This window comes from Lepidochelys kempii, chromosome 6, assembly GCF_965140265.1.
Source record: "Lepidochelys kempii isolate rLepKem1 chromosome 6, rLepKem1.hap2, whole genome shotgun sequence".
Classification (NCBI taxonomy): domain Eukaryota; kingdom Metazoa; phylum Chordata; order Testudines; family Cheloniidae; genus Lepidochelys; species Lepidochelys kempii.
Window position 1 is genome coordinate 126,688,379 of NC_133261.1, and position 26,826 is coordinate 126,715,204.

The 26,826-nt window shown below is 48.1% G+C and overlaps 1 protein-coding gene across 8 annotated transcripts in view; it reads left to right on the forward strand.

Moving 5' to 3' along the window:
• Positions 1–26,826, forward strand: part of TXNDC16 (thioredoxin domain containing 16) — an 81,139-nt gene that overhangs the window by 42,866 nt on the left and 11,447 nt on the right. For all 8 annotated transcript variants that reach the window (XM_073350120.1, XM_073350126.1, XM_073350119.1 and 5 more), the window contains 2 exons: positions 10,342–10,510; positions 17,754–17,890. In XM_073350120.1, coding sequence (XP_073206221.1) covers positions 10,342–10,510; positions 17,754–17,890 — 306 coding nt within the window. The remainder of the gene's footprint in view (positions 1–10,341; positions 10,511–17,753; positions 17,891–26,826) is intronic.

The window sequence follows — 26,826 nt, forward strand, 5'->3', positions numbered from 1 at the left end:
CTCCCGCTCCCTCCCAGCGCCTCCCACCCACTGCAATCAGCAGGTCTGCAGCGTGCAGGATGCGTTGGGAGGGAGGAGGAGGAGCGAGAATGGGGCGTGCTCAGGGGAGGGGTGGAATGGGGTGGGAAGTGGTGGGAAGAGGCGGGTGGGGGTGGGCCTTGGGGGAAGGGGTGGAGTGGGGGCAGGGCCTGGGGCAGAGCGGGGGTCAAGCACCCCCTGGCACGTTACAAAGTTGGTGCCTCTGTGTATATATACTGTGGGTGAATCCTGGCCAAACTCCCATTGAGTGCTATGGGGAGAGGATTTCATCCAATATATATACACGCACATACAGACACCCGCGGGCTGCTCTAATTTCTGCAGGCTTGTAATAGCCCCTGAGAGTACATCTACACTGCAATAAAAGACCTGGCCCGGGTCAGCTGATTCAGGCTTGCAGGTCTCGGGCCGTGGTGGTATAAAATTGCAGTGTAGACATTTGGGCTTGGTCTGGAGCCTGGGCTCAGAGACTCCGTGAGGGGGGAGGATCTCAGAGCCTGGGCTCTCCCCCGAACCTGAACGTCTACACTGCAATTTTATAGTCCCACGAGCCTAATTCAGCGGACCCGGGCTCTGAGACTCGGTGCCGTGGGTTTTTTATTGCCGTGGGGATAAAACTCCATCGGGGCCGTTCTATGGTGAGGATCACTGGAGCTCAGCATTATCCAGCCCTGCCCCCAGAATGCCCCCTCCTGTTCCTGATACGCCCTCCCTGTACTGGGAGAGCATCCCCGGAGGGACTAGCATAGAGCCAGGCTGGAGGGAATCCCCCGCTGCTGACCCAGGGAGGTGTTAAGTCCTTTTGTGCCACTCTGACCACGTATTAAAAGGGACCTTCACAGGACTGAGGATCTGGCCCATAGAGTCAAATTCTGTTTTCCGTTACATTGGGTGTAAATCCATTGACTGCACTGGGGTTATTCCGGACCAGTGTAAACAAGAGCAGAAATGGGTTGCAAGTGGGCATGAATGTGGACAAGTCCAGTCTGAAATATAAAGAGCAGCAGGTGTCAAAATACGGTCGTAAGAGCAAGGAACGTGCTAACATCAGGGACAACTCTTATTCGGTATTTGCATTATAGACGCTCTGAGCCCCACCCAGGGATCAGGGCTCGGTGTGGTACAGACGTGTAACAAAACGACAGTTCCTGGGCCAAGGAGCACGAGGCTTGTGTGTGAGTTGCTTGTAATGCGAGGGATAAACGAATAACACCTTGGAAACAAGAACGAGAGCCATTTACCTACTCCACTACATGGGGAAAGTCACCCTTAGGCACTAACAGTCGGTAGCTACAGTAAAGGAGCAGTTACAGCAAGCATGAGGACAGTGGCAGAAGGTGAAATAACTCTTGGACACAAAGAGGCAAGAACCTGCCATAGCAGGATGCCCGTGTGACACTCCCAGGGGTACCCAGGCTTGGGAGTTACCTCACCACTACCCGCCCTTAGTGTGAAGCAATCTTGTCTTCACTTGCTGTGGGTCAGCTCCCTGAAAACACCAGCCTCTGGCACAAGCACTGCCTTCCAGGCCTCTGCAAGCTTCGCTCTCCCTGGACAGGAAGCAATAGGTACATCCCTACAGCTGAGTCCTCAGAGCCTCCCCTGCAGTGTCCAGCCCCTTCTCCATGGGACACTCACAGAATCACCAGGCCTGCTGTTGCCAAAGGAACAGTACACACCAGCTTGTCAGATTCACCTCTTGCCCAGCACTTTGTTCAACACCACAGCACTGAGATATATTTCCAGTGAAAACAAGAACGGGTTTCCTGTCAAAGAGTAGAGATTCAAATAATAGTGGGTCTGAATATTGGAAACCAGTGGTTACATATAATACAAAATCATAACACGCTTTCTAGAGACTAAACTTAACAAACAAGTCACTCTCTTGTCTAAAGCAGTTTCTCGCACCCAAAGTTCTCTCCAGTGGTTTCAGCCAAGCCTGAACTTGTGATGTAAACCTCCGGATAGGGTTCACTCCCCTTAACTCTTCCTGTTAGATTTTGTTTTCCCTCTGATGTCCTCTCAGTCCTTCATTTGCTTTCAGCTCAGACTCGTGGTAGGTGACTCGTGAAGGAGAGAGTGCTCAATTGACATGTAAACAATAGATGATACAGACTTTAAGGTCTTATTTTCAGTGTCTAGACACATAACTCCATACACAGTATCTGTACATACATTTCACGATACTAATGACCAGCGTGACACTGGCTCTCGTTTGAGAACTCATGCGACATTCTTTGGTGAACCCAAATGTACATACCAGAATCAGGAGATTCCTGTAAGCCCCTTGACAGCTGGCAGTACGAGATTCTTGGGTCATAGTCCCCAAATCAAGGAATGTAAAATGATGGTGCCCTTGGGGGATGGACACTGTCCTAATTACCTGTAAAGCCTCATAGAATCATAGCAATGTAGAGCTGGAAGGGACCTCAAGAAGTCATCAGGTCCAGCCCCCTGCACGGTGGCAGGGCCAAGTAAACCAAGACCATGCCTGACAGCTGTTTGTCCAACTTGTTTTTAAAATCTGCCAATGATGGGGATTTCATGACCACCCTTGGAAGCCTATTCCAGAGCTTAACGACCCTGACAGTTAGAAATTTTTTCCTAATATCTAACCTAGATCTCTCTTGCTGCAGATTAAGCCCATGACTTCTTGTCCTACCTTCAGTGGACAAGAAGAACAGTTGATCACCTCTTATAACAGCCCTTAACATATTGGAAGACTGTTATCAGGTTCCCCCTCAGTCGTTTTTTCTTAAAAAAACAGGGCCTGTTTAGTCTTAGCCTTTCTTGACAGGTCAGGTTTTCTAAACCTTTGATCATTTTTGTTGCTCTCCTCTGGGCTCTTTCCAGTTAGTCCACATCTTTCCTAAATTGTGGTAACCAGAACTGGACACAGTCCTCCAGCTGAGCCCTCACCAATTCTGAGTAGAGTGGGACAATTCCCTCCTGTGTCTTACAAACAATAGTCCTGTTATTACACCCCCAGAATCATATTAGCCTTTTTTGTAGCTGCATCCTGCATATTCAGTTTGTGGTCCACTGTAACCCCAAGATCCTTTTCACCAGTATTTCTGCCTAGCCAGTTATTCCCCATTTTGTAGCTGTGTATTTGATTTTTCCTTCCTAAGTGAAGTACTTTGCACTTGTCGTTATTGAATTTCATCTTGTTGAATTTAGACCAATTCTCCAATTGTCAAGGTCATTTTGAATTTTAAACCTGTCCTCCAAAGTGCTTGCAACCCCTCCCAGCTTGGTGTCATCTGCAAATTTCATAAACAGACTCTCTACTCTGTTATCCAAGTCATTAATGAAAATATTGAATAATACCAGACCCAGGACAGACCTCTGGGAGGGCTTATCTAATGGAGTCCTGTAATTTGACAGCAAGCCATTGATAACTACTCTTTGAGTATGGTCTTTCCACCGATTGTGCACCCACCTTATAAAAATTTGATTTAGACCACATTTCCCTAGTTTGCTTATGAGAATGTCATGCAGAACTGTGTCAAAAGCCTTACTAAAATCAAGGTCTACTGCTTCCCCCCTTTCCACTAGGTCAGTAATCCTATCAAAGAAGGAAATAAGGCTGGTTTGGCATGATTTGTTGTTGACAAACTCATGGTGTCTATTCCGTATAACCCTATTATCCTCCAGATGCTTACAAATTGATTGTTTAATAATTACTATCTTTCCAGGTATTGAAATTAGGCTCACTGGTCTATAATTTCCGAGGTCCTCCTTGTTCCCCTTTTTAAAGATAGGTACTATGTTTGCCCTTTTCCAGTCTTCAGGGCTTTCTCCCATCTTCAGGAGTTCTCAAAGATAATTGCTAATGGTTCTGAGATTGCTTCAGCTAGTTCCCCAAGTATCCTAGGATGAATTTCATCAAGCCCTGCTGACTTGTATACATCTAACTTATCGAAATATTCTTTAACCTGTTCTTCCCTGTTTTGGCTTGCATGCCTTCCCCAATTGTTAATATTAATTTGTGTTGAGTATCTGGTCATTAATCTTTTTAGTGAAGACTGAAGCAAAATAGACATTAAGCACCTCAGCTTTCCTGATGTCCTCAGTTGTTATCTCTCCTTCCCTGCTAAGTAGAGGACCTACACTTTCCTTCCTCTTTCTCTTGCTCCTAATGTATGTCAATCACCTCTTCTTACTGCTTTTTATGTCTCTTGCCAGGTGTAACTCATGTACATCTATGGCACTACATAAATTATACACAGCAATAACAATGATGAGGGTTATCTTAAAAGACAATACACGCATATCATCAGGTGATCTGTGAGTAGAGAAGGATGGGTGGAATTGATCCTTAGAGGAAGTCTGCACTACTTTCTGAGTCACATGGGCTCAGTATCCCTCATTCCCCTTTGGAAAATAACCTGTCACTGCTGTTGCTGGTGATTCTCCTGGCTCACACCTGTTGCTGGCAGCAGTGATCTGCCATGACTGGGGTTTCTTGCTTTGGTCACCTTCTGCCCAGAGTGTCCAACGTACAGTAAGCAGATGTCCTAGCAAGCCTGAACCACAGCAGTGCTGTGCAGAGCCTTGACAAGGAACAGAGTGTGGGGCTTGTGGACAAGAACCCAGGAGAGGGAGCTCTGGAGATATAATTTGTGATTTGCTTTGGTTTGATACTGTTCAACACTTCTGGCCTTTTAAACCCCATGAAGGGAATCTGGCCAGAAGCTTTGCTAGCTGCTGCTGTTTGGTTAAATAAAGTCCTGAAAATAAACAGGAAATCTCAGAGAGGGTTGCTGCTGTTGTTGTTATAACAATATTTTTTTACTTAACCGGTGAACTTCCCTCCAGCTGTTCAGACCCTGCTGCTGTCATGCTTACTACATGGGTTTGCAACAGCAATCCTTGCTCTGGGGGAAGGTGGGGGAAGTCCTGGCCCCTCTAAAGTCAATGGCAAAACTCCCATTGACTTCAGTGAGGCCAAGATTTCACCACATGTGTGGTAACACGTCTCCACTGGGAGTCATTACATCTTCTACCTCCTCACCAGTGGCACCATATTGAGCGAGGAAGGAAGCTGTCCGGCTCCTCCATGCCATAGCGTGATCTGGTCCGGTCTGAGAGGGCAACTCCATTATCCTGCAGCTAGTTGTGGGCATGTCAGAAAGAGCCTGTGGGATCCTTAGGTAGAAATAAAAAAAAGGAAGGGAAGGCAGCAGGCATTTGTGAGTGTGGCTGTTATGAAACGAGGCTCCGACCAAGCATCTGTCTGATCCTCTTAATGGGAGCCAACAGCGTCCCTGGTGGGAAACCTAATTAAAATGAAAACAAGAGCTGAGCTCGAGTGTTCAGGTATGTCACAAGTGTCAGATCAAGGCTCTCCTTGCTCCCCCCTTACTCCCTTCTCCCCATGCCACAGGCCTGTCCAAATACATGTCTGTTCCATTGGAACCTTGCTGACCAGAGTGAAGGAAGGTTGCAGCTGTGCTGAGAAAGGAAGATAATGAGTAGAGCTGCTTGGACATTTTTCCTTGAAAAGGTTTTTTGATGAAAAATGCCCTTTTTACGCAAATCAGAACACTCAACTCTTTCTTCTGCCCCTGCCCCCTTGAAACAAAGTGTTTTGATAGTGCTGAAACGTCCTTTTTTTGACACTTTCGGAACAGGACATTTTGATTTTTTTCGCCTTTTGAAATGAAATTAATTGGTTTTCAGTACATTAAAAAAGTTTTAAAAGTTCAAAATTGGAATGAAATCCTTCAGTTTTATCAAAATGTTTGTCGACCCCAAAACCACTTTTTCCCTTGGAATTTCATTTCCTGGAAAATGTTGACACTTTTTGGTTACGTCCCGTTTTGGAACAGAAAACATTTCAAGATTATGGAATTTCCCCATGAAACACAAAAACCCAGTTCCCGTTGAGATCTGATAATTAGCAACAGGAAATGGAGCTGTCTGTGAATGATCTTGTGACCACTAGGTGGCGCCAAACAATTGAAGATCAATAACAGCATCTCATGCCATTAAACCAGTGGGAAATGGAGGAAACAGGATGCCACGGGTGGATTTCTCTTCCTGGGATGGGGGTTTGCCTGGTAAGTTACCTAGAATCACAACACTGGGAGGGTAAAGTGTGGCAAGCAGGGCATGGGCTTAAATCTGCCATCTCTGGGTATTGGGTCTAGCCGAGGCAGGGAGTTAGTGGGACAAAAGGGAGCAGGGTGCTCTGGCTTTCCAAAAGAGAACTGAATCCTTGTGGTGTGTGTCACGTCTCTGGGCAAAGCAGTCACAGGGTTGTGTCAGGTGTGGTGTGAGATCCTTCCTCTTCCCTGAAGGATCGGTGATCTTGAGCTAAGGGGGAGACTGGAGGCCAGTGTCTTCAGGCTGGAATTTTCTGATGAGCCAATACGTTATCCAGGGAAAGTATGCTGTCCCGCAGGGCACTGAAATGATGTGCGCACGCTCCCAGGTGCCCTTACAATGAGCAGTACAGCAATCCGAAAGGCTGGCATTGCCCTGTGCGGGAAGGACCCTATGGCGACCTCAGGCCAGGCGAGAGAGCCAGGAAAAGTGTGAGATAAGCTCTTCGCCCTCCAAACAATGGTGGAGAATCCTTCCTAAAAGTTGGCGAGCCCTTTGCCCCCCCTTATGGCCCCGCCCCACCCCTTCCGCCTGTGGCCTCTTCCACCTGAGGCCCTACCATGGCCAAGCCAGAGTGAGCAGGGAGCCATGGACCCTTCACCTGGCCTGGGGGGGGGAGAGAAGGACAAGAGCAGCCCCCTGCCCCACGGACTCCGCCCAGGGCAGGGGGAGGGCTTGTGGCTCCCCACAGCTGCCCACTATGGCTCTCCCTGACCCAGCTGTGGCCAGGGGATGGGGCCTCAGAGCTGCGCAGCCCGAACATGGTAAGAGCTGCGTGGCCGGGCAGCTGTGGGGATCCGCGAACCCTCCACCTGCCCTGGGGGGGGGGGGGCCTGGGGAGCGGGGACATGGGCTGGGAGTTGCTCTTGCCCCCACCTCAGGCAGGCGGAGGGTCGCGGTACCCCATGCTGCCTGGCCTCCCGGGCTGGGCTCCAGCTGCCGGCCTGGCCTGGGGGGCAGGGCCTCGGGAGGAAGAGGAGGAGCAGGGGCGGGGAGGCCCGTGGCAGAAAGTGGGAGGGCCATGGCCCCCTGACCCTCCCAGTTCCAGCACCCTTGCCTCCAAAGCTGGCCATGTTCTCTGCTCTGGCTCCGTCCCCTCCACGGCCTGTTACAAAAGCCGGATGATACTATTGCATGGTTTATCCCGGGCAAGGAGTGGCACTGACTGTCTCCAGCGTGGTCTAGGGCTTGGAGAGAGACTCTCCCTGAGTTGCTGGCTAAGGATCTGTGAATCAGGTTAGTCCTCTGTGGATGGCGGCTCTGCCAGCCACGGCTGGCTTTGAAGGTTGTCAGTTTGGATCCGGTCCCAAGTCTTGAGGCTGTGCCCTGGGCCGTATTCTCTGTGGAGTTTTCACACAGGGAAATTCTTCCTTCCTCTCTGGAGACCTCGGCCATTATGGTTTTATGGAGGCGAGCGCTCCCCTTAACAATCTGACCTTGTTCATAACTACCTGGAGTGGGGGGAGGGGGGTCATATTCTAATCACTCCTCACCTCTGGCCCTGGACTCTTTCACCCTTTGTCTGTTTGGGTCCGGGGTTTTGTGGCCATTTGGATAATTAGCTCTCTGTTGGCTCAGTAGGTTGGTTTTTTCACCTCCATTTTGGAGCATTAGAAGTTAGGTTTGAGGATGATGGGGATTCAAGCCCATTGCTGCTTAAGCATTGCGTTACTTCATCTTTTGATGCCAAAATCCAGATAACTGCATTCAAAGGTCTTTTTAACGTTCCTTTTGTTCTGCATCCAGGAAGAGCAGCAATCCATCCCATTGCTAAAATTCTCTCTGGGTGAAAAGTGCCTGAGAATTAACAGAACCAGTGATGTAGGATTGCAGCTGGCTTTGCCAGAGGCTTGAACGTCCATTTGAGAAGACATCAGCCAAAGGCCACACATGGGTTGCACAGAGGAGTTCAGAAAAATGGCATTTTGGACTAAGTGGAGGATCTCAATAACCAACTTAAGCAAGAGTTTAATTGAGTTCTTGAGATTCCCCAAAAAGAATGGAGTCTGGTGACTGGGGGAATGTATTTTGCTGCGAGAATAGTAGAGGTTTTAGGAATGACAGCTGTATCAGGGCCTCAGTTCCCCTGATCCAGCTGAGTTTCGATTGGCATGATGTCTACTCTCTGTGAAACAAGAAGGAGTTCTGCTGTGAGAATACACATGGGTGGACGCGATGGGCTATACAAACCTACACGGGCCAGAGTCTAATGAGGCTCCAAAGCATGGGATTTTCAAAAGCACCTAAGTGACTTAGGAGCACAAGTCCTTTGGCTCAGCTCCTCAAAGGTATTGAGATACCTGACTCCTACTGAAATCCAATGAGATTTAGGAGCCTAAATGCCTTGGAGGATCTGGGCCATTGTGCCTTTATGCAGAGGTAGAAGCCAAAAATTAGGCTCCTGTTTTTGAAAACTTTGGCTGTGGGGAATTTAATCTTTGGAAAGACTGAACACAATGAGAGTGGGGAGTGAATTCCTGGGATCCAGAGCTTTTAGGGAGATGGGTATCTCTGATGGTTGGCAGTTGGACACCAGGGGAAGGGTCCCTACTAGTTTGGAAGTGGCGTATTGTGTGTGTGACTGCTGTGGGTTGCAGATGAGGAATCTAAAATTCCCGGCAGCTTGACTAACCCCAGTGACCCTGCACTGGCTCTGTGACATAGCACATGTGTAGCTGAACCCTGGATATTGTTTGACTCGAAAGCTTTGTTTATTTTATTTTTTTTACATAAGAGTTCAGCCAGAAGTTCTGCAGTGGATATGACAGTACGTCAGAGGGGTTGAATGCTTATTACTTGTTTGTGCTCTGGGCCCAATCCTGGACGGAGCTGAGCACCTGCTGAGAAGAGCTGAATCTGAATATGACGACTGTATTATTAAAGGTTGCCAGGAGCTGCCTTACAGCGGTGACTCTAAACCTTTCCAGACGACTGTACCCCTTTCAGGAGTCTGATTTGCCTTGTGTACCCCCTAGTTTCACCTCCCTTAAAAATCTACCCGCTTACAAAATCAGACATAAAAATACAAAAGGGTCCCAGCACACTAGTACTGAACAACGGCTGACTTTCTCAGTTTTACCACATAATTCTTAAATAATTCGGCTGGAATAGAAATATTGTACTTACATAGAGCAGTATAAACAAGTCATTGTCCGTATGAAATTTTTGTTTGTGCTGACTTTGCTAGTGCTTTTTATGTAGCCTGTTGTAAAAGCAGGCAGATCTCTAGATGAGTTGATGTACCCCCTGGAAGACCTCTGCGTACCCCTACTTCCACTGCCTTGAAGAACATGCTGGCTGCTGGTAAATAAACATGGACTGTAATATCTGTAGCTGCTGCATGAATGTTTCTCTTCACGTTGCAGATTGCTGACAAAATGGCTCCATTGCGATCCGGGAGCCCAGTTCTAATCTGATGCCACGTCCTCCCTTTTCTTTTAGCACTGAAATGATTTTGGGGCGGGAGAGGAGTACCAGAAGATATCCAAGATTAGAGCTATTAAATAAGACAACTGGCCAGTTCTGACGTTGAGGGGGACGTACTTGCATCTTGCAGCTCCAACAGCTACACAAGCCATTTGTCCTTTGCTGTAATGTTTTGACGTCACCTTACTGTCTTAATGGCATTATAACCCCATGGTTCAGAGCTGACTGTCATGTCTTCTGTACGTACAGTGTACACGGTGCAGAAAAAGCCGCAAGTTAACACTCCACTGAACGTGAAACTGCTACCGGCGTTTCACTGAGTGGCATAATGAGCCACACAGAGGAACCAAAAACGAACCAAACATGCTGTGCTAATTAATACATTGGCAGACAGGGGAACAATAGTTAAACTGAATTTTAATAAGTTCCATAGCAATTAATTTATTATTGGGATGATGGATGGGGTTCATTTAGGGCCAGATTCTGATACACTTGCTCACACAGACTGGTATCTTACTATGCGAGGAGTCCCACTGATTTCAATGGCAGTACTCCAGGACTAAGGCACGGCTCTGCATGAGGAAGTATATCAGAATCTGGCCCTCAACACTGCAGTTACGGTAGGTCCAAAACCAAAAGGATTTCTAACAGTTAAATACCGACAAATGCGGTAATATCCAAGGACTCATTTGGAAAGCGCTCTGCTAAATAATTCATCTTTGACTTCTCAAACTTTATTGTAAATATTTTTGTTTTCCGTTACAGGAACCCAAGGAATTTCGCTTGCCAAAGTAAATTGCTGGGACTGGCCTGATGTCTGCATGAAGCAGAATGTCACTCAATTTCCCATTACCAAGATGTATGAGAAGGGAGCAAGACCACTGACTTACACTGGCATGCTTGGAACAGCGGAGCTGCTCAGATTCCTCAGGCTGTGAGTGTCTTGTTGATGCCAGTGTCATTAGTATTTCAGCTTGACATTTCTGAAGGCTCTTTAGTGTCGCAGAACCGTAATCCATTTACATAGTAATAGTTTGGAACCTAATTTTAGTTTCAACACCAGGCTTAGAGTTTAGCTGGTAGGTCTGGAATGAGCTTAACAACCTTCCACACCTTTTCAGTGTCAGGAAACAACTTTTTTTAAAGGTTACGTCCATCCACTGGTTTGACTCTCCCTGTCACAATAGAGAGACACCTTATGTTTGTTTATTGTTTGGAGAGTCATGACCTACGGGCCTCCAAACTCAGGTCCACAGGAGCAATCATGCTCCAACCCTCCACTTGGCAACCTGCTGACAGCTCCTTACCCAGGACCCGTGAAGCCTATGCCCAGTTTGAGGCTCTGCCCCTGAGCTCCTATTGGCAGAATTCCTGAGCAGCTGATTGGTCTGCTGGCCCTACTTAAGCCAGCAGCAGTAACAGGAAACTGTCCAAACAACTGGGATCCATCCCGCTCCCCCAGTTTGACTTCCCGGCATCTGACTTGTGGTTCTGATATCCATTTTATCTTGTGCCTCTGACCCCCTGGTATCCTGATCCAGCCTGACCCGACTTGTGGTTCTGATCTAAAGTTTGTTTTCTGCTTCTGATCTACTGGTATCCTTGACTCTTGTCTCATGACTGTGGACTCCTGCTCTGACCACTAGGTCTGGCTGCCCACAACCCAGCCGTGACCACTTGTTTGGACCACAGTAACTGCAGGGCCAAGCCCGGTGCCCACGACCCAGCCGCACTGCCACAGCCACTGGAAGCATAGGACTCCCCTGAATGGGACCTCCTCTTCCAGGTGGATACTCAGGCACTGCATGTTGCTCAGATGATCAGGGACAACCAGAAGCTGCAGGAGCAACTGAGGCAGCTCAGCACCGCCAGTGCCACCTGCCATACCCTGGCATGAATGGTTCAACGGGAACCGCAGGCAGTTCCAGGGTTTCATGAACCGATGCCGCCTTCTGTTTCTGATGTGTCCCAGAATCTATGCCTCTGACCAGGCCAAGGTGGCCCTGGTAATCAGCCTGCTGATACGAGAAGTGTTAGACTGGGCCTCCCCCGTGCTAGAAGATCATAGGCTGGTGCTGTCGAACTGGGTTGCCTTTCTCCAGCTAATATCAATCATCTTCAATGACCCACCCTGAGCTCAAATGGCCGAGGCCACCCTGAGGAGACTTCGGCAGGGGCACAAGGCACAGCGGCCTCCTATGTGGCACACGTCCGGATACAGAGTGCAACTAAACAGTGCAGCTGTACCAGTTCCAGTGGGGGCTTGCAGGAAGAAATCAAAGACAAACTGGCCTGGGTAGAGATGCCTGCGGGCCTAGACACCCTTGTGGACCTTGCCAACTGCATAGATGAGCAGCTGTGAGAATGAAGAAAGGAGAAAAGATGTTCCCTGCAGTTCCTCTACAGGCCTACTGGGACGTCACCTTCTGTATCGCCCACCAAAGCTGTGCAAGCCAACCTGCCTCATCAGCGCCTCACTCTTGAAGAAAAAGAACGGCGCCGTCAGTGCCACCTGTGCTTCTACTGCAGCGACCCTGGCCATGTCATCTCGACCTGCCCAGTACGAGTGCCAAGCAGCTTGGGGAAACAAGTCAGTCCAGACACAGTGAAGAGAACCGGCCTGGTCCTTGAGGGAAGAGAATTTCCCTGTACCCTAGTCTTCACTGAGACCCACCCTGAGCCCCATCCAGGGGCTTCCAATTTGCAGGTACCCCCTATCCAGCTGCGCATCCTGAGAGATCTCCAGCAGATCCCCCTCCAAGAGACCCTCATCGATTCGGGAGCAGCAGACAATTTTGTGGATCCAGCTACAGCTCAGGCCCTACAGATTCCCCTGCGACATGAGGCCACACCGGAGATGATTGGAACTGTTGATGGCTCTCCACTGTCTTTGGGTCCTGATGTGGAGGAGACTGTCCCCCTGGAGGCCGTTATTCAGGGACACAGAGATAATTAGATCTGGAATGATCCATTCTGCACATTTTCCCCTGATAGTTGGCGTCTCCTGGCTAACCCTTCATGATCCCCTCATTCATTGGTGAGAACAGAAGGTCACGTTCCCATCAGAATTCTGCTGATGGTGCGGCCAGGGACCAGGAAGGGTTGCATCCAGGCCCAAGAAGGTTCAAATAGGTATAGTTGCCCACATTGAAACACCTACTCGGGGAACTGTGGAATTCTCCCGCCCCCCAGTACTGCAGCTATGCTGATGTCTTTAAAAAAAGAATGCAGAAAGCCTCCCCCCACATTGGGACTATGATTGTCCCGCAGAACTCCAGCCAGTGGTGAAAATATCGTTTGGGCGGATCTACGCAATGTCAGAGCCTGAACTGGTAGCGTTACGAGGACACCTCCAAGAGAACCTGGCCTGGGGGTTCATCTGCAGGTCAACCTCACCAGCCAGTCCTTTAATAAAAAAGGACGGCAGCCTCCGCCTCTGTGTTGATTACCGATCCCTAAATCAAATAACAGTCCAGAACCACTAAGCACTATCCCTTATCTCTGAGTTGTTGGACCATGTGGATGCTACCCACATATACACTAAACTGGATCTCCAATGAGCTTACAATCTCATCCATATCCAAGAGGGGGACTGTCTTTCAGACCTGCTATGGACAGTTTGAATATTTGGTCATGCCATTTGGATTGACTAATGCCCCAGCAACATTTCAGCACTTCGTTAATGGTGTGCAACAAGACCTCCTGGGCCAGTTTGTAGTTGTATACTCAGATGATATATTGGTCTTCTCAGATGATCTGAACCAACACACCATTCACATCTGTACAGTCCTGGAGAGAATCTGATATCACGGTCTATACGGTAAACTCGAAAAGTGCGCATTTGATCAGACCTCAACTGAGTTCCTAGGTTTCATCCCATCCCCAGCAGGAATCAAGATGGATCCACTCAAGGTCCAGGCTGTCTGCTACTTGGCAGCCCCCCCCACAACGTGTACAGCCTATAACGTTTTCTAGGCTTTGCAAACTTTTACTGGAGGTTCATCTCAAATTTTTCTAAACAAGCCAAGCCCCTCACTCCCCTGCTCTGGAAGAATGCCCAGTTTCACTGGTCGCCTGAGTGCCAGCACACATTCAAATAACTAAAGCTTGCATTCACCACTGCTCCACTATTGGCCCACCCAGACATGGCACAAGTTTTCATTGTGGAAGCCTGTCTCTAGCACACCGATTGGGGCAGTCCTCTCCCAGAGGCACAGACCCAAACAAATATGGCATCCTATTGCCTACTACTAGACAAAGCTTACCCCATGCTGGGCAAAACTCTGGGATCTTGGACAAAGAGTTCATGGCAACTAAGGCTGCCTTTGAAGAGTGACACTACTTGGAAGGGGCCTGTTGTCTAGTCCAAGTATTTACTGATCACAGGAACCTGGAGCACCTGTGCAGGGCTAATGCCCTAAACCATTAACAGCTCTGGTGGGCCCTAGTCTTCTCCTGGTTCAACTTTACCTTGATCTACCATCCAGGAAGTAGAAATGGCAAGGCTGAAGCCTTGTCCCAAAGGTATGGCTCTGACCCATGATGCTCCTGTCCACAGCCAGCCAATGTTCTCAGTCCCATAATGTCCTTAATGCAACCCACTGCCAGGACTTGCTGATTCTCATCCACCCTGCCTCTGTCTCTGGAATTCCACCTGATGATGTGGCCATTATTGACCAAGAACCACACAACACCCAGGAGGGGATCATGTTCATAAGGGACTGCATCTATTTCTCCCTTCCTCTTCCCTCCCTCCAGACTGGCGAGAGTGGCAGTTCTTCAACTGTGCCCACAACTCCACCCTGCCAGAATACTTGGGGTGATATAAAACCCAACGATTAACATCCTAGTACTTCTGGTGGCCCGGTATGTGCTCCACAATAGAGACCTTTGTTGCCTCCTGCCAGGTGTTTACCTGCACCAAAGTACCACACCAGAAACCTCTGGACACCCCATTTCAGCCCTGGGAGGCAATTTCCTTGAACTTTGTGGTAGAACTACCAGAATCCAGCGGTTTCACAACCATCCTGACAGGGGTGGATCAATTTTCAAAAATGGCCCACATCATTCCCTGCACGGGTTTAGCCTCTGCAGGGGAAAATGCCCGGCTCTGGATAAACAACGTAGTCATCTTCATGGCCTCCTGGATCACATCACCTCCGACCGGGGGCCCCAGTTCACTGCCTGCTTCTGGTACAAGGCCCTACATCTATTAGGGGTCTACGTGCACCTGTCCTCTGCCTACCATCCTCAGTTGAGTGGCCAAATGGAAAGAATCAACCAAATCCTAGAGCAATACCTATGATGCTACACTAATCACCACCAGAATAACTGGTTTACACTATCCCATTTTCCAAATTATCATATAATAATACAGAATATGTATGCATAGGCCAGAGCCCCTTCCTTGTCAACTATGGGTACCACCCCTGATTTCACCCACAACTATCAACATCCTGCCCCAACCTCTTGGCCTTTGACCTAGGTCAACATGTCCATCACATCCAAGAAGAGGTGAAGGGACACCTTGAGAAGGCAAAGGAGGACTACAAAAAGTATGTAGATAAGCATAGGCAACAAGGACCCACCTACTCTGTAGGACAAAAGGTATGGCTTTCTACAGAATTAACAGACCCTCTCGGAAGCTATACCACCAGTTCCTTGGCCTGTACCAGAGTCAACAACAAATCAACCCATCACCGTTGAGTTCCAGCTCCCTAAGTCCCTTAAAGACCACCCTATATTCCATGTCTCACCTCTAAAACCCTACACTGAGAACTCATTTCCCCAACAGACCCCAATCACTACCTCTACCAGTGCAAGTACACGGTCAGGAGGAATACGTTGTCCATGAAGTCCTTAATTTCAAGGTCAAGTGGAGTAAGTTATGGTACCTGATTGACTGGGAAGGTTGCGGGCCCAGAGATATGCACTTGGAAGCCAGCTGAGAATGTTAATGCTCCTGGCCTGGTTTGAGCCTTCCATAGGAGTCACCCGGAGAAACCTGAACCCATGTTGCCTAGAGAGCGCCCCTAGGGGTGGGGGAGATGTCATGACTCACAGGCCTCAAATCCAGTTCTGTTGGAGCAGCCATACTCCAACCCGTCACTTGGCAGCCTGCTGACAGCCCCTTACCCAGGACTGACAAAGCCCAGCCCCAGTGTGAGGCTCCACCCCTGAGGTCCTATTGGCGCAGTCCCAGAACAGCGGATTGGCCCGCTGTCCCTATTTAACCCAGCAGCAGGAACAGGAAGCTATCTGACCAACTGGGATCCACCCTGCTGTGAACTGTGTGCCTTGTGCTCCGGCTCCTCTTTCCCTGGCTTGGCTTCCTGACATCCCAACCTGGCTTGACTCCTGGCGTCTGACTTGTGGTTCTGCTCTCCATTTTCTCTCCTGCCTCTGACCCCCTGGTATCCCGACCCAGCTGACTCTTGACTCCAGTCTCGTGACTGTGGACTCCGGGTCTGACCACTAGTTCTGACTCCTCACGACCCGGATGTGACAACAAGCCACAATCTTCTGCTGTTAGTTACCTGGGCCGTGATCCAGGAGGGCACTTTGGGTGAAATCCTGTCTCCATTGATGTCAGTGGCAAACTCCCATTGATTTCCATGGAGCCTGTAGGTCACCCAGTGTTTACACACACACACGTGCACATGCCTGTGGGCTGCTCTAAGTTTTGCAGGCTCAGGGCCCACTGTGCTGTAAGGATCACTGGTGTGCAGCGTTATCCAGCCCTGCCCCCAGAATACCCCTCCTGCTCCTAGAGCAGACCCAGGAGGACTGGCATAGAGCCATGCTGCAGGAATCCCATTGTCTTCACTGGGGTCAGGTTTTCACCTGTTATTTTAACCAGGGAGCAGCTCCATGGACTTCAGTGGGCACTGGATGAAGTCCCCGGTGCAGATTGGAAGCTTCCAGGATCCTAACTCTCAGAAAAGACGATGCAGTGTGAATCTGACCCATGCCCTTCCTGGCTTGTGGAACAGAGCCATGAACAACTGTTGCCACTCCTGAAATAGCTGACACCTCATTCAGAGCAGGAATTTATCCTTCCTCCTCCAAACACAAGAGTCCACCCAGCACTAAAGAATCCCAACTTGGATATTTTAATCCTAGCCAGCTACCGCCCAGGATCAAACTTGGTGGGCAGAGGAAATTATTTTGGGGCGTTTTCAGCCATGATGCTGTCTGCTTTGATTTGAAGGTTCACACTCACAATTGGTTGATCAGTCCGTAGTCTAGGCATACTCTTGGATTCCTCGCTGACGCTGAGCTCTGACACTACAATGGCTGTGAGTAACCCTTCCTACCATCTCCGGTTGGCTTGGAGACTCCATCCCATCCTGGTGGATGAAGACCTGGCCTCCCTTATTCATGCCTTCATCACCTCTTGGCTGGACTACAGCAGTTTGCTGTACCTGGGCATGAAACCTTCAGCTCTTAGGAAACTCCAGTTAGTACAAAACACTGCAGCGCATCTTCTCAGCAACACAGGCTGCCGTGAGCCCATCAGACCTGTTCTCTGCTCTCTATGCTAGACTCCTGCAGAATTTCAAATCCAGTTCATGGTTTCAGTCCTTATCTTTAAAGCGCTTCATGGCCTGGGCCCAGGTTACCTAAAAGACTTAGGTTACCTTAAAAGACTGTTTAAAGCTCTGGGATGAAGAGCAGAATTGCCAACCATGGTCTTATGGCCCAATGGTGCTCTCAGCAATCAAAGTCAAGGCTCATCTGTGCAGGAGACAGAACTTTCTCTGGGGCAGGTCCGAGCCTGTGGAATGAACTCCCATGGGAACTAAAGACCATCACAAGCCTCCCCACTTTCTGCTCCAAGTGCAAGGTGCATTTCTTGACCTTGCCCTCTCTAATATAAACACAGAGCAACAGGTATGTTTAACGAACAAAAACCCACCCTACCGAAACAAGATGCTCCACTCCACATGCTTCTCCCTCTGGGGAGAGGGTAAGAGAGCAAACCCATGACATGCGTAGTCATGATACAGATCAGCTGTCCCTTCCCAGAAGCCAGTTGGGATTTTCCCTGGTGCCTCTGTCTTCCGTTGCTCTCTCTCTGTTGTGGTTTTTGCTTCTTTAACAAAGCTGCATGTTTTGTTTTTTTTAAAATCATGTTGAACAAAGCAATCCCCCCTGGCTTTCATTCATTTCTCTAGAAGCAGCATTTCCTGCCCTGTGAAGCTGACCACGATTGAAGAAGTGGACGATTATTTAAGTGGGGAAGTTTATGCCGACTCGTCATCATACCACAGCACATCAGTTCTGGGAGTATTTCACCCTAGCATGAAAGAAGGTAAACATGGCACTTTGTGAGAGAGAATACAAGGTTAGCAGGATTAGGAGCTCCTATCTGGTACCTAAAGATGAGGATTTCTGCCATTTGAGAGGAACTCATTGGTTCCTTGTTTGTTAAATGATGTAACTGGACATATGTGTTCACATTGATTATTTGCAGTACGGTAGTGTCTAAATGAGAGCACAGACCCACTGTACTATTGCCCGTACAACTAGTGGGAGACAGTCCCTGCCCTGGAAAGCTTACAGTCTAAATAGACAAGATGCATAAAGGGTGAGAGAACAAACAGAGGTGAAAGTGACTCATCCAAGAAGCTGAGAACAGACTCCAGATATCCTGAGTCCTAGTTTAGTGCTTTGTCTACTGGACCAGTCTAACTCTCTGTTGGTGTGCTCCTTCAGTTGATCTCCAGTCCCAACAAAGGCTGTTCCAGAGAACGAAGCCCTACACCCCAGTTCTGCAAGCAGGTACATGTCGGATGACTCTTGTGCCCTGGCATTGACTTCAGTGGCTCTCCACACTGGGACACAGGTCCATTCACATGGCTCCCCTCTGCAGGATCGGGGCCCTCCCTTTAGAAGTTTTCTAGTGATCTTTTCCTGTAGGTTCTGGAGCGAACCTGTTAATGATGGTCTGTTGCTTGTACTCCAAAGGAAGCGATTTCCACACGCAGGCAATAACTCATTTCCTCTCTCAGAGCAAAGATATTGAACTAAATTACGGCCCTCCAGAGAGAGAGAGCATGGCTGCGGAGGTGGAAGATGTACATGCAGTGGACCGCATGTATTCCTCATGTAGCAGAGCTCTGCGAGACAGGATATCCAGCCAGAAAGGAGTAGCCAAGGTAGCACCGCAGTGGGGGTATTGTAGGTAAAATGGAGATGGCACTTTCCTTATCAGCCCTGTGTCCCACAGCTCTTAATATCCCCAAGACATGCACCTTCTGGGATTGAATATTCTCCTGCTTAATGGTTTTTTCCAGCCTGCTTCAGAATAAAGGCTGTATGTGCTGAATAGGGTTAAACCACGCTTGTTTCTTGGGGATTGGCTTGATTGAAAGTCATTCACTATAATACCCCCCTGTATTCCAGCCCATGCCTCCTCTCCTAGCTTGGCTACCCTTAGGGCTTCTTCTGTGGGGCCTTTGTCTTGGTACCTGGCACACTCTTTCAGGCTTTCACACTCTCTTTAGCACTGTGTAGGCTAGTGGCTAGAGCACGGGCCTGGGACTCAAAAAATCTGGGTTCAATTCCTAGCTTAGCCACTGGCCTACTGGGTGAGCATGGGCAAGTCACTTCCCCTCTTTGTATCTACATTTCCCCATCTATCTAATGATGCAGTCCTCCTTTGTGAAGTGCTTTTAGTTCTACTGATGAGAAGCACGATGTAAGAGCTAGGTGTTTTATTATCATTACCTGGAGGACCTCTCTTTGTATGCAGGGTGGCGTTACATGGGATTGGAAGGGATGTCCTGGCTCATTGGGTCCAGGCTCCAGCTGTTGCAGGCAGCCCCAGCAAATAATCTCATTAATAAACGTATCAAGTTCCTCCTTGAAACCTGTTAGATGGTTTGTTTGCCCACCAGATAATCTCTTGGTGGGTCTGAGTTACCCGAGGATGAGAGAGATGTTTGCACTGTTAACACAGTGTTGTTTGGATTCTTGTTGTTATTTGCATGTGGGTAACTCAAGATCAGTCTTAGGGGTTTGTGGTTTTTTTAACTCTGCCCTTTGTCAGTCCACTGTCCTGAGAGGAGAATGCATGATTTCCTTGTGAACTCAAGTACCGGTGGTTTAAAAATAACAGAGTGCTCAGTTACTATGGCCACAAGTAACCACCTAGATTATTTTCCTTCCCTTCCAAATGTCATACTGAGCTATGATACACCAACTCGGTACGCGAGACAAGGAAGATGGGTTTGATTGGGTGATAAGTAAGAAGGAGCCTTGGAGATCAAACCACAACTGTAGATTGTGCGTGTCAAGTTTTGGTGTGAACTCTGCATCATGCTCAGCTTTACAAACAACCACCCTCCTTATCTTTCCAAGCCCTGCAACAAGTGGTAAACCATTAATGCTCATGGCAGAACAATCTCTCATTATGTGGCTGCAGCTGGGTACGCGCCTCGTGGAATGAATAAGTTATGAGAGATGCAGTAACCTGCAGCTGTAGGGCTAGCAGAAAGAAGTGAGCATACAAGTGCATATCAGGCCCATCTTCCTGTCCCACACCGGCTCCCGGTCAGCTTTTGGTGCCAGTTTAAAGCCTTGTCCTAATCTTCAGCTCAATTAATGGGTAAAGCCCCAGCTAGATTGAAGAGTTTCTCTGGGACAATGCAGACCACAAATATAATGACAATGTGCGTGAGAGCCAAGGACAAAGCATTCTCCGTTGAGGGGATCTAGCTATGGAACAAATTTCCAGGGAAAACCAAGGTCCGGCCAGTCCAAAGACTGATGATCTCAAGGAAACGCTACACACCCTTCCTCTCCAAAAAGGCCTTCCAACTGTGAGAATGCCATTCCCCGCTTCTGCCAAGCAAATCTCAACCAATCCACAATCCGCCCAACTCCTGGAACAAATGAAACCAAAAGTACGTTAATAAATTTTTAAAAAATCAAAACCAAAACCTACCTCAAGCAGAGCTTCTACCCCATGAAGGGAGACATGCCAGTGGCTCTGTGAAATCCACAGGGACTTCACTGTTGCTATTAACTTTACATGGAAGGTGTCCAGACACTGTACTTGTGGACAGTGATATTAAACCTTAAGCTAAATAGATAGGACAACTGAAAATTCCTGGTGGTCATCTTACTTTACAAGCTAAGCAGGCTTGGAAGTGGGTAGTGCTTGGACCCACTGAAAATCTTCGGTGAGGTGTCGGTGGTTACTCTTAATAATTGTATATGCTGAGGGCTCAGGGTCAAGAGGAGGGGTAGTGAATCCGGTGGCTATGACTGCACACGCAAATGAGTGGGATCCACTGGCTAGTTAGGCATCTTACAAGCCATTGGCCCCCCAGTCACCCCATTTGTGTGTGCAGGCAGTGGGTGCACAATTGCGCATGCATTCTTTAGCATGGACCTCCAGCATCTGCCTTTAAACATGTGATCCTCTCTCCCGGCCGATGGGAAATAATACTCTGCGCTGACGTTTCCGCAGGTTGAGTTCTGCTTCCGTTTTCTCACTTGGTTCCCATGAACCCCATCCTACCCCTTCCCCTCCTCCATAACCTGATCTCTGCAGAGGGGCTTCCAGGAAGTCTGAAGAAAGGATGGGTCTGCTGGCACAAGTGGTACCCTCCTCTCGCACCTTCCCAAGCCCCACGGCAGGATCCATTGGGTTTCCATCCTCTCCGTCTGCTGATGGAGAGGAGGCCATCTGGTCCATGATGTTTCTAAATGGAACCAGCCCTGACTTTAATGTGAGAGACTAAAATGACTATATATCAACCCAGAGAGGGGAAATGGGCAGGCATAGTTCCCCTCAAAAACAGCTCAAGAAATAGCCAGGCTCGCCATGCCCCAGTCAAAGCCAAGCTGAACATCACATCCTGTCAGTTACCTTCACCCAGCTTGGAAACCTGCGAGCCTCTGCCCGTGGTTGGAAAGCAGAAAGAGAGAAGCTTTGCGGCTGGGAAGGGATTCTGGGAGGCAGATTGGTTACATCTTGCTCCATAGCACTGGTTTCTGTACTGCACCTCCAGCTGGCTTCAGTTACGCACCCGCACAAGCCACGCTCTGACAGAAGGGGGTGAAAATGTGTCGAGGGCACAACGTGAGTGTAACGGAATTAAAGACATAGGGCTGATCGGCAATAGTTAAGGCACAGTAGGGTAAATAATAATGGTATTTAGCACCGCTATGAAGCCTGATCCAAAGCCCACTAAAGTTAAAGGAAAGGCACCTATTGACTCCCAGGGGTTCTGGATCAATTTCATCAGTAGAAACTAAAGCATTTTTTATAATGGCGGTGGGCGCTGCCATCTCCATGTTAGAAACGGAGCACAAGGCCCAGCTTTCCAAAAGCCGCTTCTAGCTTTGAGGGCATCGGGGCGGGGCCCACAAATCGAGGCCTTCAAAATGAATGGCTGCCTGCAAAAAATGTGGGATGGGCCCGACATTGCGGAGCAAGTCAGAAACAGAGCAGGGGACAGATCCCAGGTCTCCTGACTTGGGGGAAAGCTCGTTTCTTTGCTTACCAGAAGGAGGACGTTTTTCTCATGACACTTTTACTCCAGAAAAGCTTGGCTTTTCCAGGACCTGAAGTTAGACTAACAGGATGTCCAGCTATAAACAAAAGAACAATCAATGCACTTTCAATGAAATTGTATTATTAGATTACCATTCAAGCGACCAAATAAGTGTTTTCCTAAGGGCTTGTCTACAGGGGGAAATGTACCAAAATAGTTATAGTTATTTTGCTCTAAATTTCTGTGTGAATGGTCTTATTCCAGAATAATTATTCCAGTATAACTATTTTGGCAAATTTCCCCATGCAGACAAGCCCATCGGGACATCTCTAAAGAACAGGGACAGAGAAGTTTCCTGGAAAAATTGGGGGCAATCACATAGAAGATTAACTTGGTTTGATACCAAAAGTTGGTTGATTCTTTAAAGATACTGGAAATAAAATGCTCTCTTAAATACTGGCTTCATTGTGTAATTAGGAAGCACCTGTAAGACTCCTAGCAGTGTTTGACAAAGTTCCTGGCTCACTGACGGCTAGTTAAAACACTGCCTGACTGCAGGGTTTTCAGCGGGCCTATGGGAAGGGGATGAAGGGCTTATCGGCCTGCATGCAGCATTGAATCTGAGGCCAGTTAATGGCAGTCTTTCCATTGACTTCATTGGGTTTAAGATCAGGCTACTTGTGAGGACTGAAGTCTGAAGGGAGCTAGAATAGAGGCTGAGAATGCACCTCAACATGTGTGCTTACGGGGTGTGTCTACACTGCAATAAAACACTGTGGCTGGCTTGTGTCAGCTGACTGAGGCTCACGGGGCTCAGACTGTGGGGCTATAACATTACAGTGTAGACGTTCGGGCTTGGGCTGGAGCCGGAGCTCTGGGAACCTTCCCCCTTGCAGGGTGTCAGAGCTCAGGCTCCAGTCCAAGTCTGGACGTCTAAACTGCAACTTTAGAGCTCCGCAGTCCGAGCCCTGTAATCCTGAGTCATCTGACACAGGTCAGTCGCGGGTGTTTTATTGCAGTGTAGACATACCGAAAGGGGTCTGCAGACACTGGAGTCCTGGCTTGCACAAATGCCATCCCTGGAGTCCTGCTTAGTGTTGTCAGGCCCAGGAGTTCAAAAAACATTAGTCAGGTCCCCAGAATCATAAGGTTGGCTTAAAAAAATCAAGAGCTTTCTAAAAAACCCAATACATGTTGAGTTCTCTTGATTTCCTGTCTGGTGTTTGAGCTTGGAGGGGGGGGTGTCACCTTTTCCAGCTTTTCTCTGCACCCCTGAGGACTAGGGTTTTTATTAAAAAGTCAGTGCTTTGCTGAATTAAATGATACTTCTCTTGTCGCAGCCTTGGTCTGTCTTGTCAGTTTAGCGACTGTAGGCTCTTTGGGGCAGGAGCTCTTTTGCTATGTCTTTGCACAGCATGGAGCCCCAATCTCCGTAATTCTTCGACCACTGTTGTTATTATTTATGGTTATTGTGAGAGAGCCCAGGAGCCCCAGACAAAGGCCATGACCTCATTGCAGTAGGGCACAGACCAAACGCAGAACACAATGATGGTTCCTGCCCCATTGATTCTGGGCTGCAGCCATAGGCATAGAGGGGATTTCTGGGTGAGGTCCTATGAACTGTAGTTGCAACCCTGCAGCCCTGATCTTTCTTGGTTGGAACCTCTAGGTGTTACTGTAATACAAATAATGTGGAGTTATCCGTTGCTTTGGATATCACCCATCGCCTTGGAAATGACTGCTGCGTCTGATGCCGTGTTTTAACCGCATTGCGTGATCACAGAGTAGGCGTTGGCTGGGCAGTGGTAAAATGTTTGTTTAAGCTGAAACCTCATGAATCGCAAAACCAGTAAGGAGAGTTACAGACAAAATCTGAGGGTTGCACAAATTTGAAAGAGGAGCCTGGCACGCGTCCTGATTGGCGCAGAGCCATGAAGTGGGGTATAGAACAAAACACTTGTTACAGCTACAACTCGTCTTTGTTTCTCAGGATAATGTTTTAAGCTATGTTTGATATTTGAGCCAACAGCAAATAACAATCACAAATCTGCAGTGAGGTGTAATTGATGCCAGTGCAGTTTATTGTGCCATGTCTCTCTTACAATACATTCACCTCCCGTTTATGATCTTTCAGGAGACTTACAAATGTAGCACCCATAAAACCTACGGGGTTGGTCGTGGAACTTTTCCATTGCTGTAGTGAAGAGTCACGACAGTACTTTGAATTTACAAACAGCTGACTGATGTCTAGAGGTCACTGCAACCCTCATCGAGAGGCTAGACATACTGCGTTCTGAGTTACTGCTGGATAGAGTATGATTTCATAAGACACGGCTGATATTTGGGAACTTTCACTACTGGATCATGCTCAAGGTTTCTTTTTCCAGTGAAACTTTTTGTAGGACACAGAGCTCTCTCCCTTGGCAGTTACCGGTACTCTCCCTGTTGTTCCAATGTACTTTTATTCTAGACAAGCATCAAAGCGTTATCGAGGGCCGTAGGTGTGAAGAGTTGATCAGATTCTGGGGGAATTAAAGCAAAACCCAGTTTAACATTTGCTGAATCTAGACCATGATTTTTTGGGTAGGGTTCATTATCTCATGGAGGAGCCATGTTAATTTCAAGGCTTCTGGTTCCTACAGAAAACTCAGCGGTTGCCACAGTGATCACTTCAAAAGGGAACTCCAGCAGTGGGATAGGCAGACAGCTCTGGCTTCGCCTCAGACAGCCCCCAAAAGGCTGAGGCTCAACAGAGGCACACGAAAGAGGGGGACGATCCAGGCCACAATGTGGAATTCATTGAAAATCTGGTTCAGCTGAGCGCAGTCCCAATTCAAGAAAGTATACTCCTTGCCCCTGCCTATGTAGGACAGCACTTAAGCATATGCTCAAGTCTCAAGCACCTGCTTAAATGCTGTCCTGAATAGGGTTAGATTTAAGCACCTGCCTAGGTACTTTCCTGAATTGGACTATATGTTGTGACAAAGTTCCTCCTCTACCTTGGTGGGTCTTGCGCTTATTGGTGGATTTGCTCGCCTCAGAGATTCATGGCAGCCCTCAGTTTGGCTGTTTTCATGAACCCACAGTCCAGGTCGACTCTTCCTGTGTCTGACCAGGAGTTAGGAGGTTTGGGGGGAACCCAGGCCCGCCCTCTACTCCGGGTTCCAGCCCAGGCCCTGTGGAATGCAGCTGTCTAGAGCGCCTCCTGGAACAGCTGTACGACAGCTACAACTCCCTGGGCTACTTCCCCATGGCCCCCTCCCAACGCCTTCTTTATCCTCCCCATAGGACCTTCCTCCTGGTGTCTGATAATGCTTGTACTCCTCAGTCCTCCAACAGTCCGCGTTCTCACTCTCAGCTCCTCTTGCTCCCAGCTCCTCACACGCACACCACAAACTGAAGTGAGCTCCTTTTTAAACCCAGGTGCCCTGATTAGCCTGCCTTAATTGATTCTAGCACTTTCTTGATTGGCTGCGGGTGTTCTAATCAGCCAGTCTGTCTTAATTGTTTCCAGAAGGTTCCTGATTGTTCTGGAACCTTCACTGTTACCTTACCCAGGGAAAAGGGACCTACTTAACCTGGGGCTAATATATCTGCCTTCTATCACTCTCCTGTAGCCATCTGGCCCAACCCTGTCACAATGTCTTATGTCCGCCTGGACACTTCCTAGAAAATCTTCCTTACACATCCATCCCACTAACATGTCTCTGTTGGTTTATGCACTTTTGTGGTAGCCGTGCTGGTCCCAGGATATTAGAGAGACAAGGTGGATGAAGGATATCACCTCACCCACCTAGTCCCTGTATTTCGTTTATATTATTTGACAAAAAAAAAGGGAGGGGGCAGTTCAGCTCCCTTTGCTGCTGATTTTTTTTGCCCTCCTCTTTTTAAGCAGCTCTTCCTTTAGGGCTTATTTTGGTTTTGCCCCACCACCAGTGCTTTGGTAAAGTTGTTCGATCAAGCAGCCAAAGATGAGAAAATTCCAAAAATCAAAGGTAGCACCTATCACTTTCATTCATCCATGTTGTGCATGCTATATATATTACAGCACAACCAGGTCTCACAATTTTATCATGAGGCTTGTGGTATCTGGTGGCTTTACTTTAAGCCCCAACTCCTGGAGTCATGTGATTTATGTGAGCATCTCAGCTTTCCTTTAAAGAAAAATAAGAGCATTTCTAGCTCTTGTGATTGAAGAGAAGAGCATGAAAATGTGACCTGAGTGTTCCCTAAAAGCTCATAAACAGAAGGCAAAGAAAGAGAACCCCACATGTATTCTTTTTGACCCAATCCCATGGTTTATCAGAGCCTGACTCACGGTTTTTGAATGCTTAAATGTGGCTATGCTGCTTTTGTGGTATACATTCAAACCAAAAACCAATATTTTGAGTCTTAACATTTAATAAGGATTATGAAAAGCTACATATGTGTGACTTGGCTGGGTTAAAGTTGCAGCCTTAAGTTTTGGAAATTCCTGGCTTCTCCTAAGTGTAGGAATTCTCTCCTTTAATCAAGAAAGAATGCTGGATTTTTGCATTTAGCTGTCATGCTTGGAGGGTTTTTTTAAGTGTGTGGGTGGGGGAGATAGAAAAATGGGAACTACTCAGTCTGCAGAGATTCCAGACTGTGCTGGGTTGAGCAATAGAGCCTTAAAGACTTGGATCTGTAGCTGCTAGACCAGTAGTTTACGAGGTTCGCCCCCAAGTGTAACTTGCATGTTCTAATTAGATAAGCAGCCGCC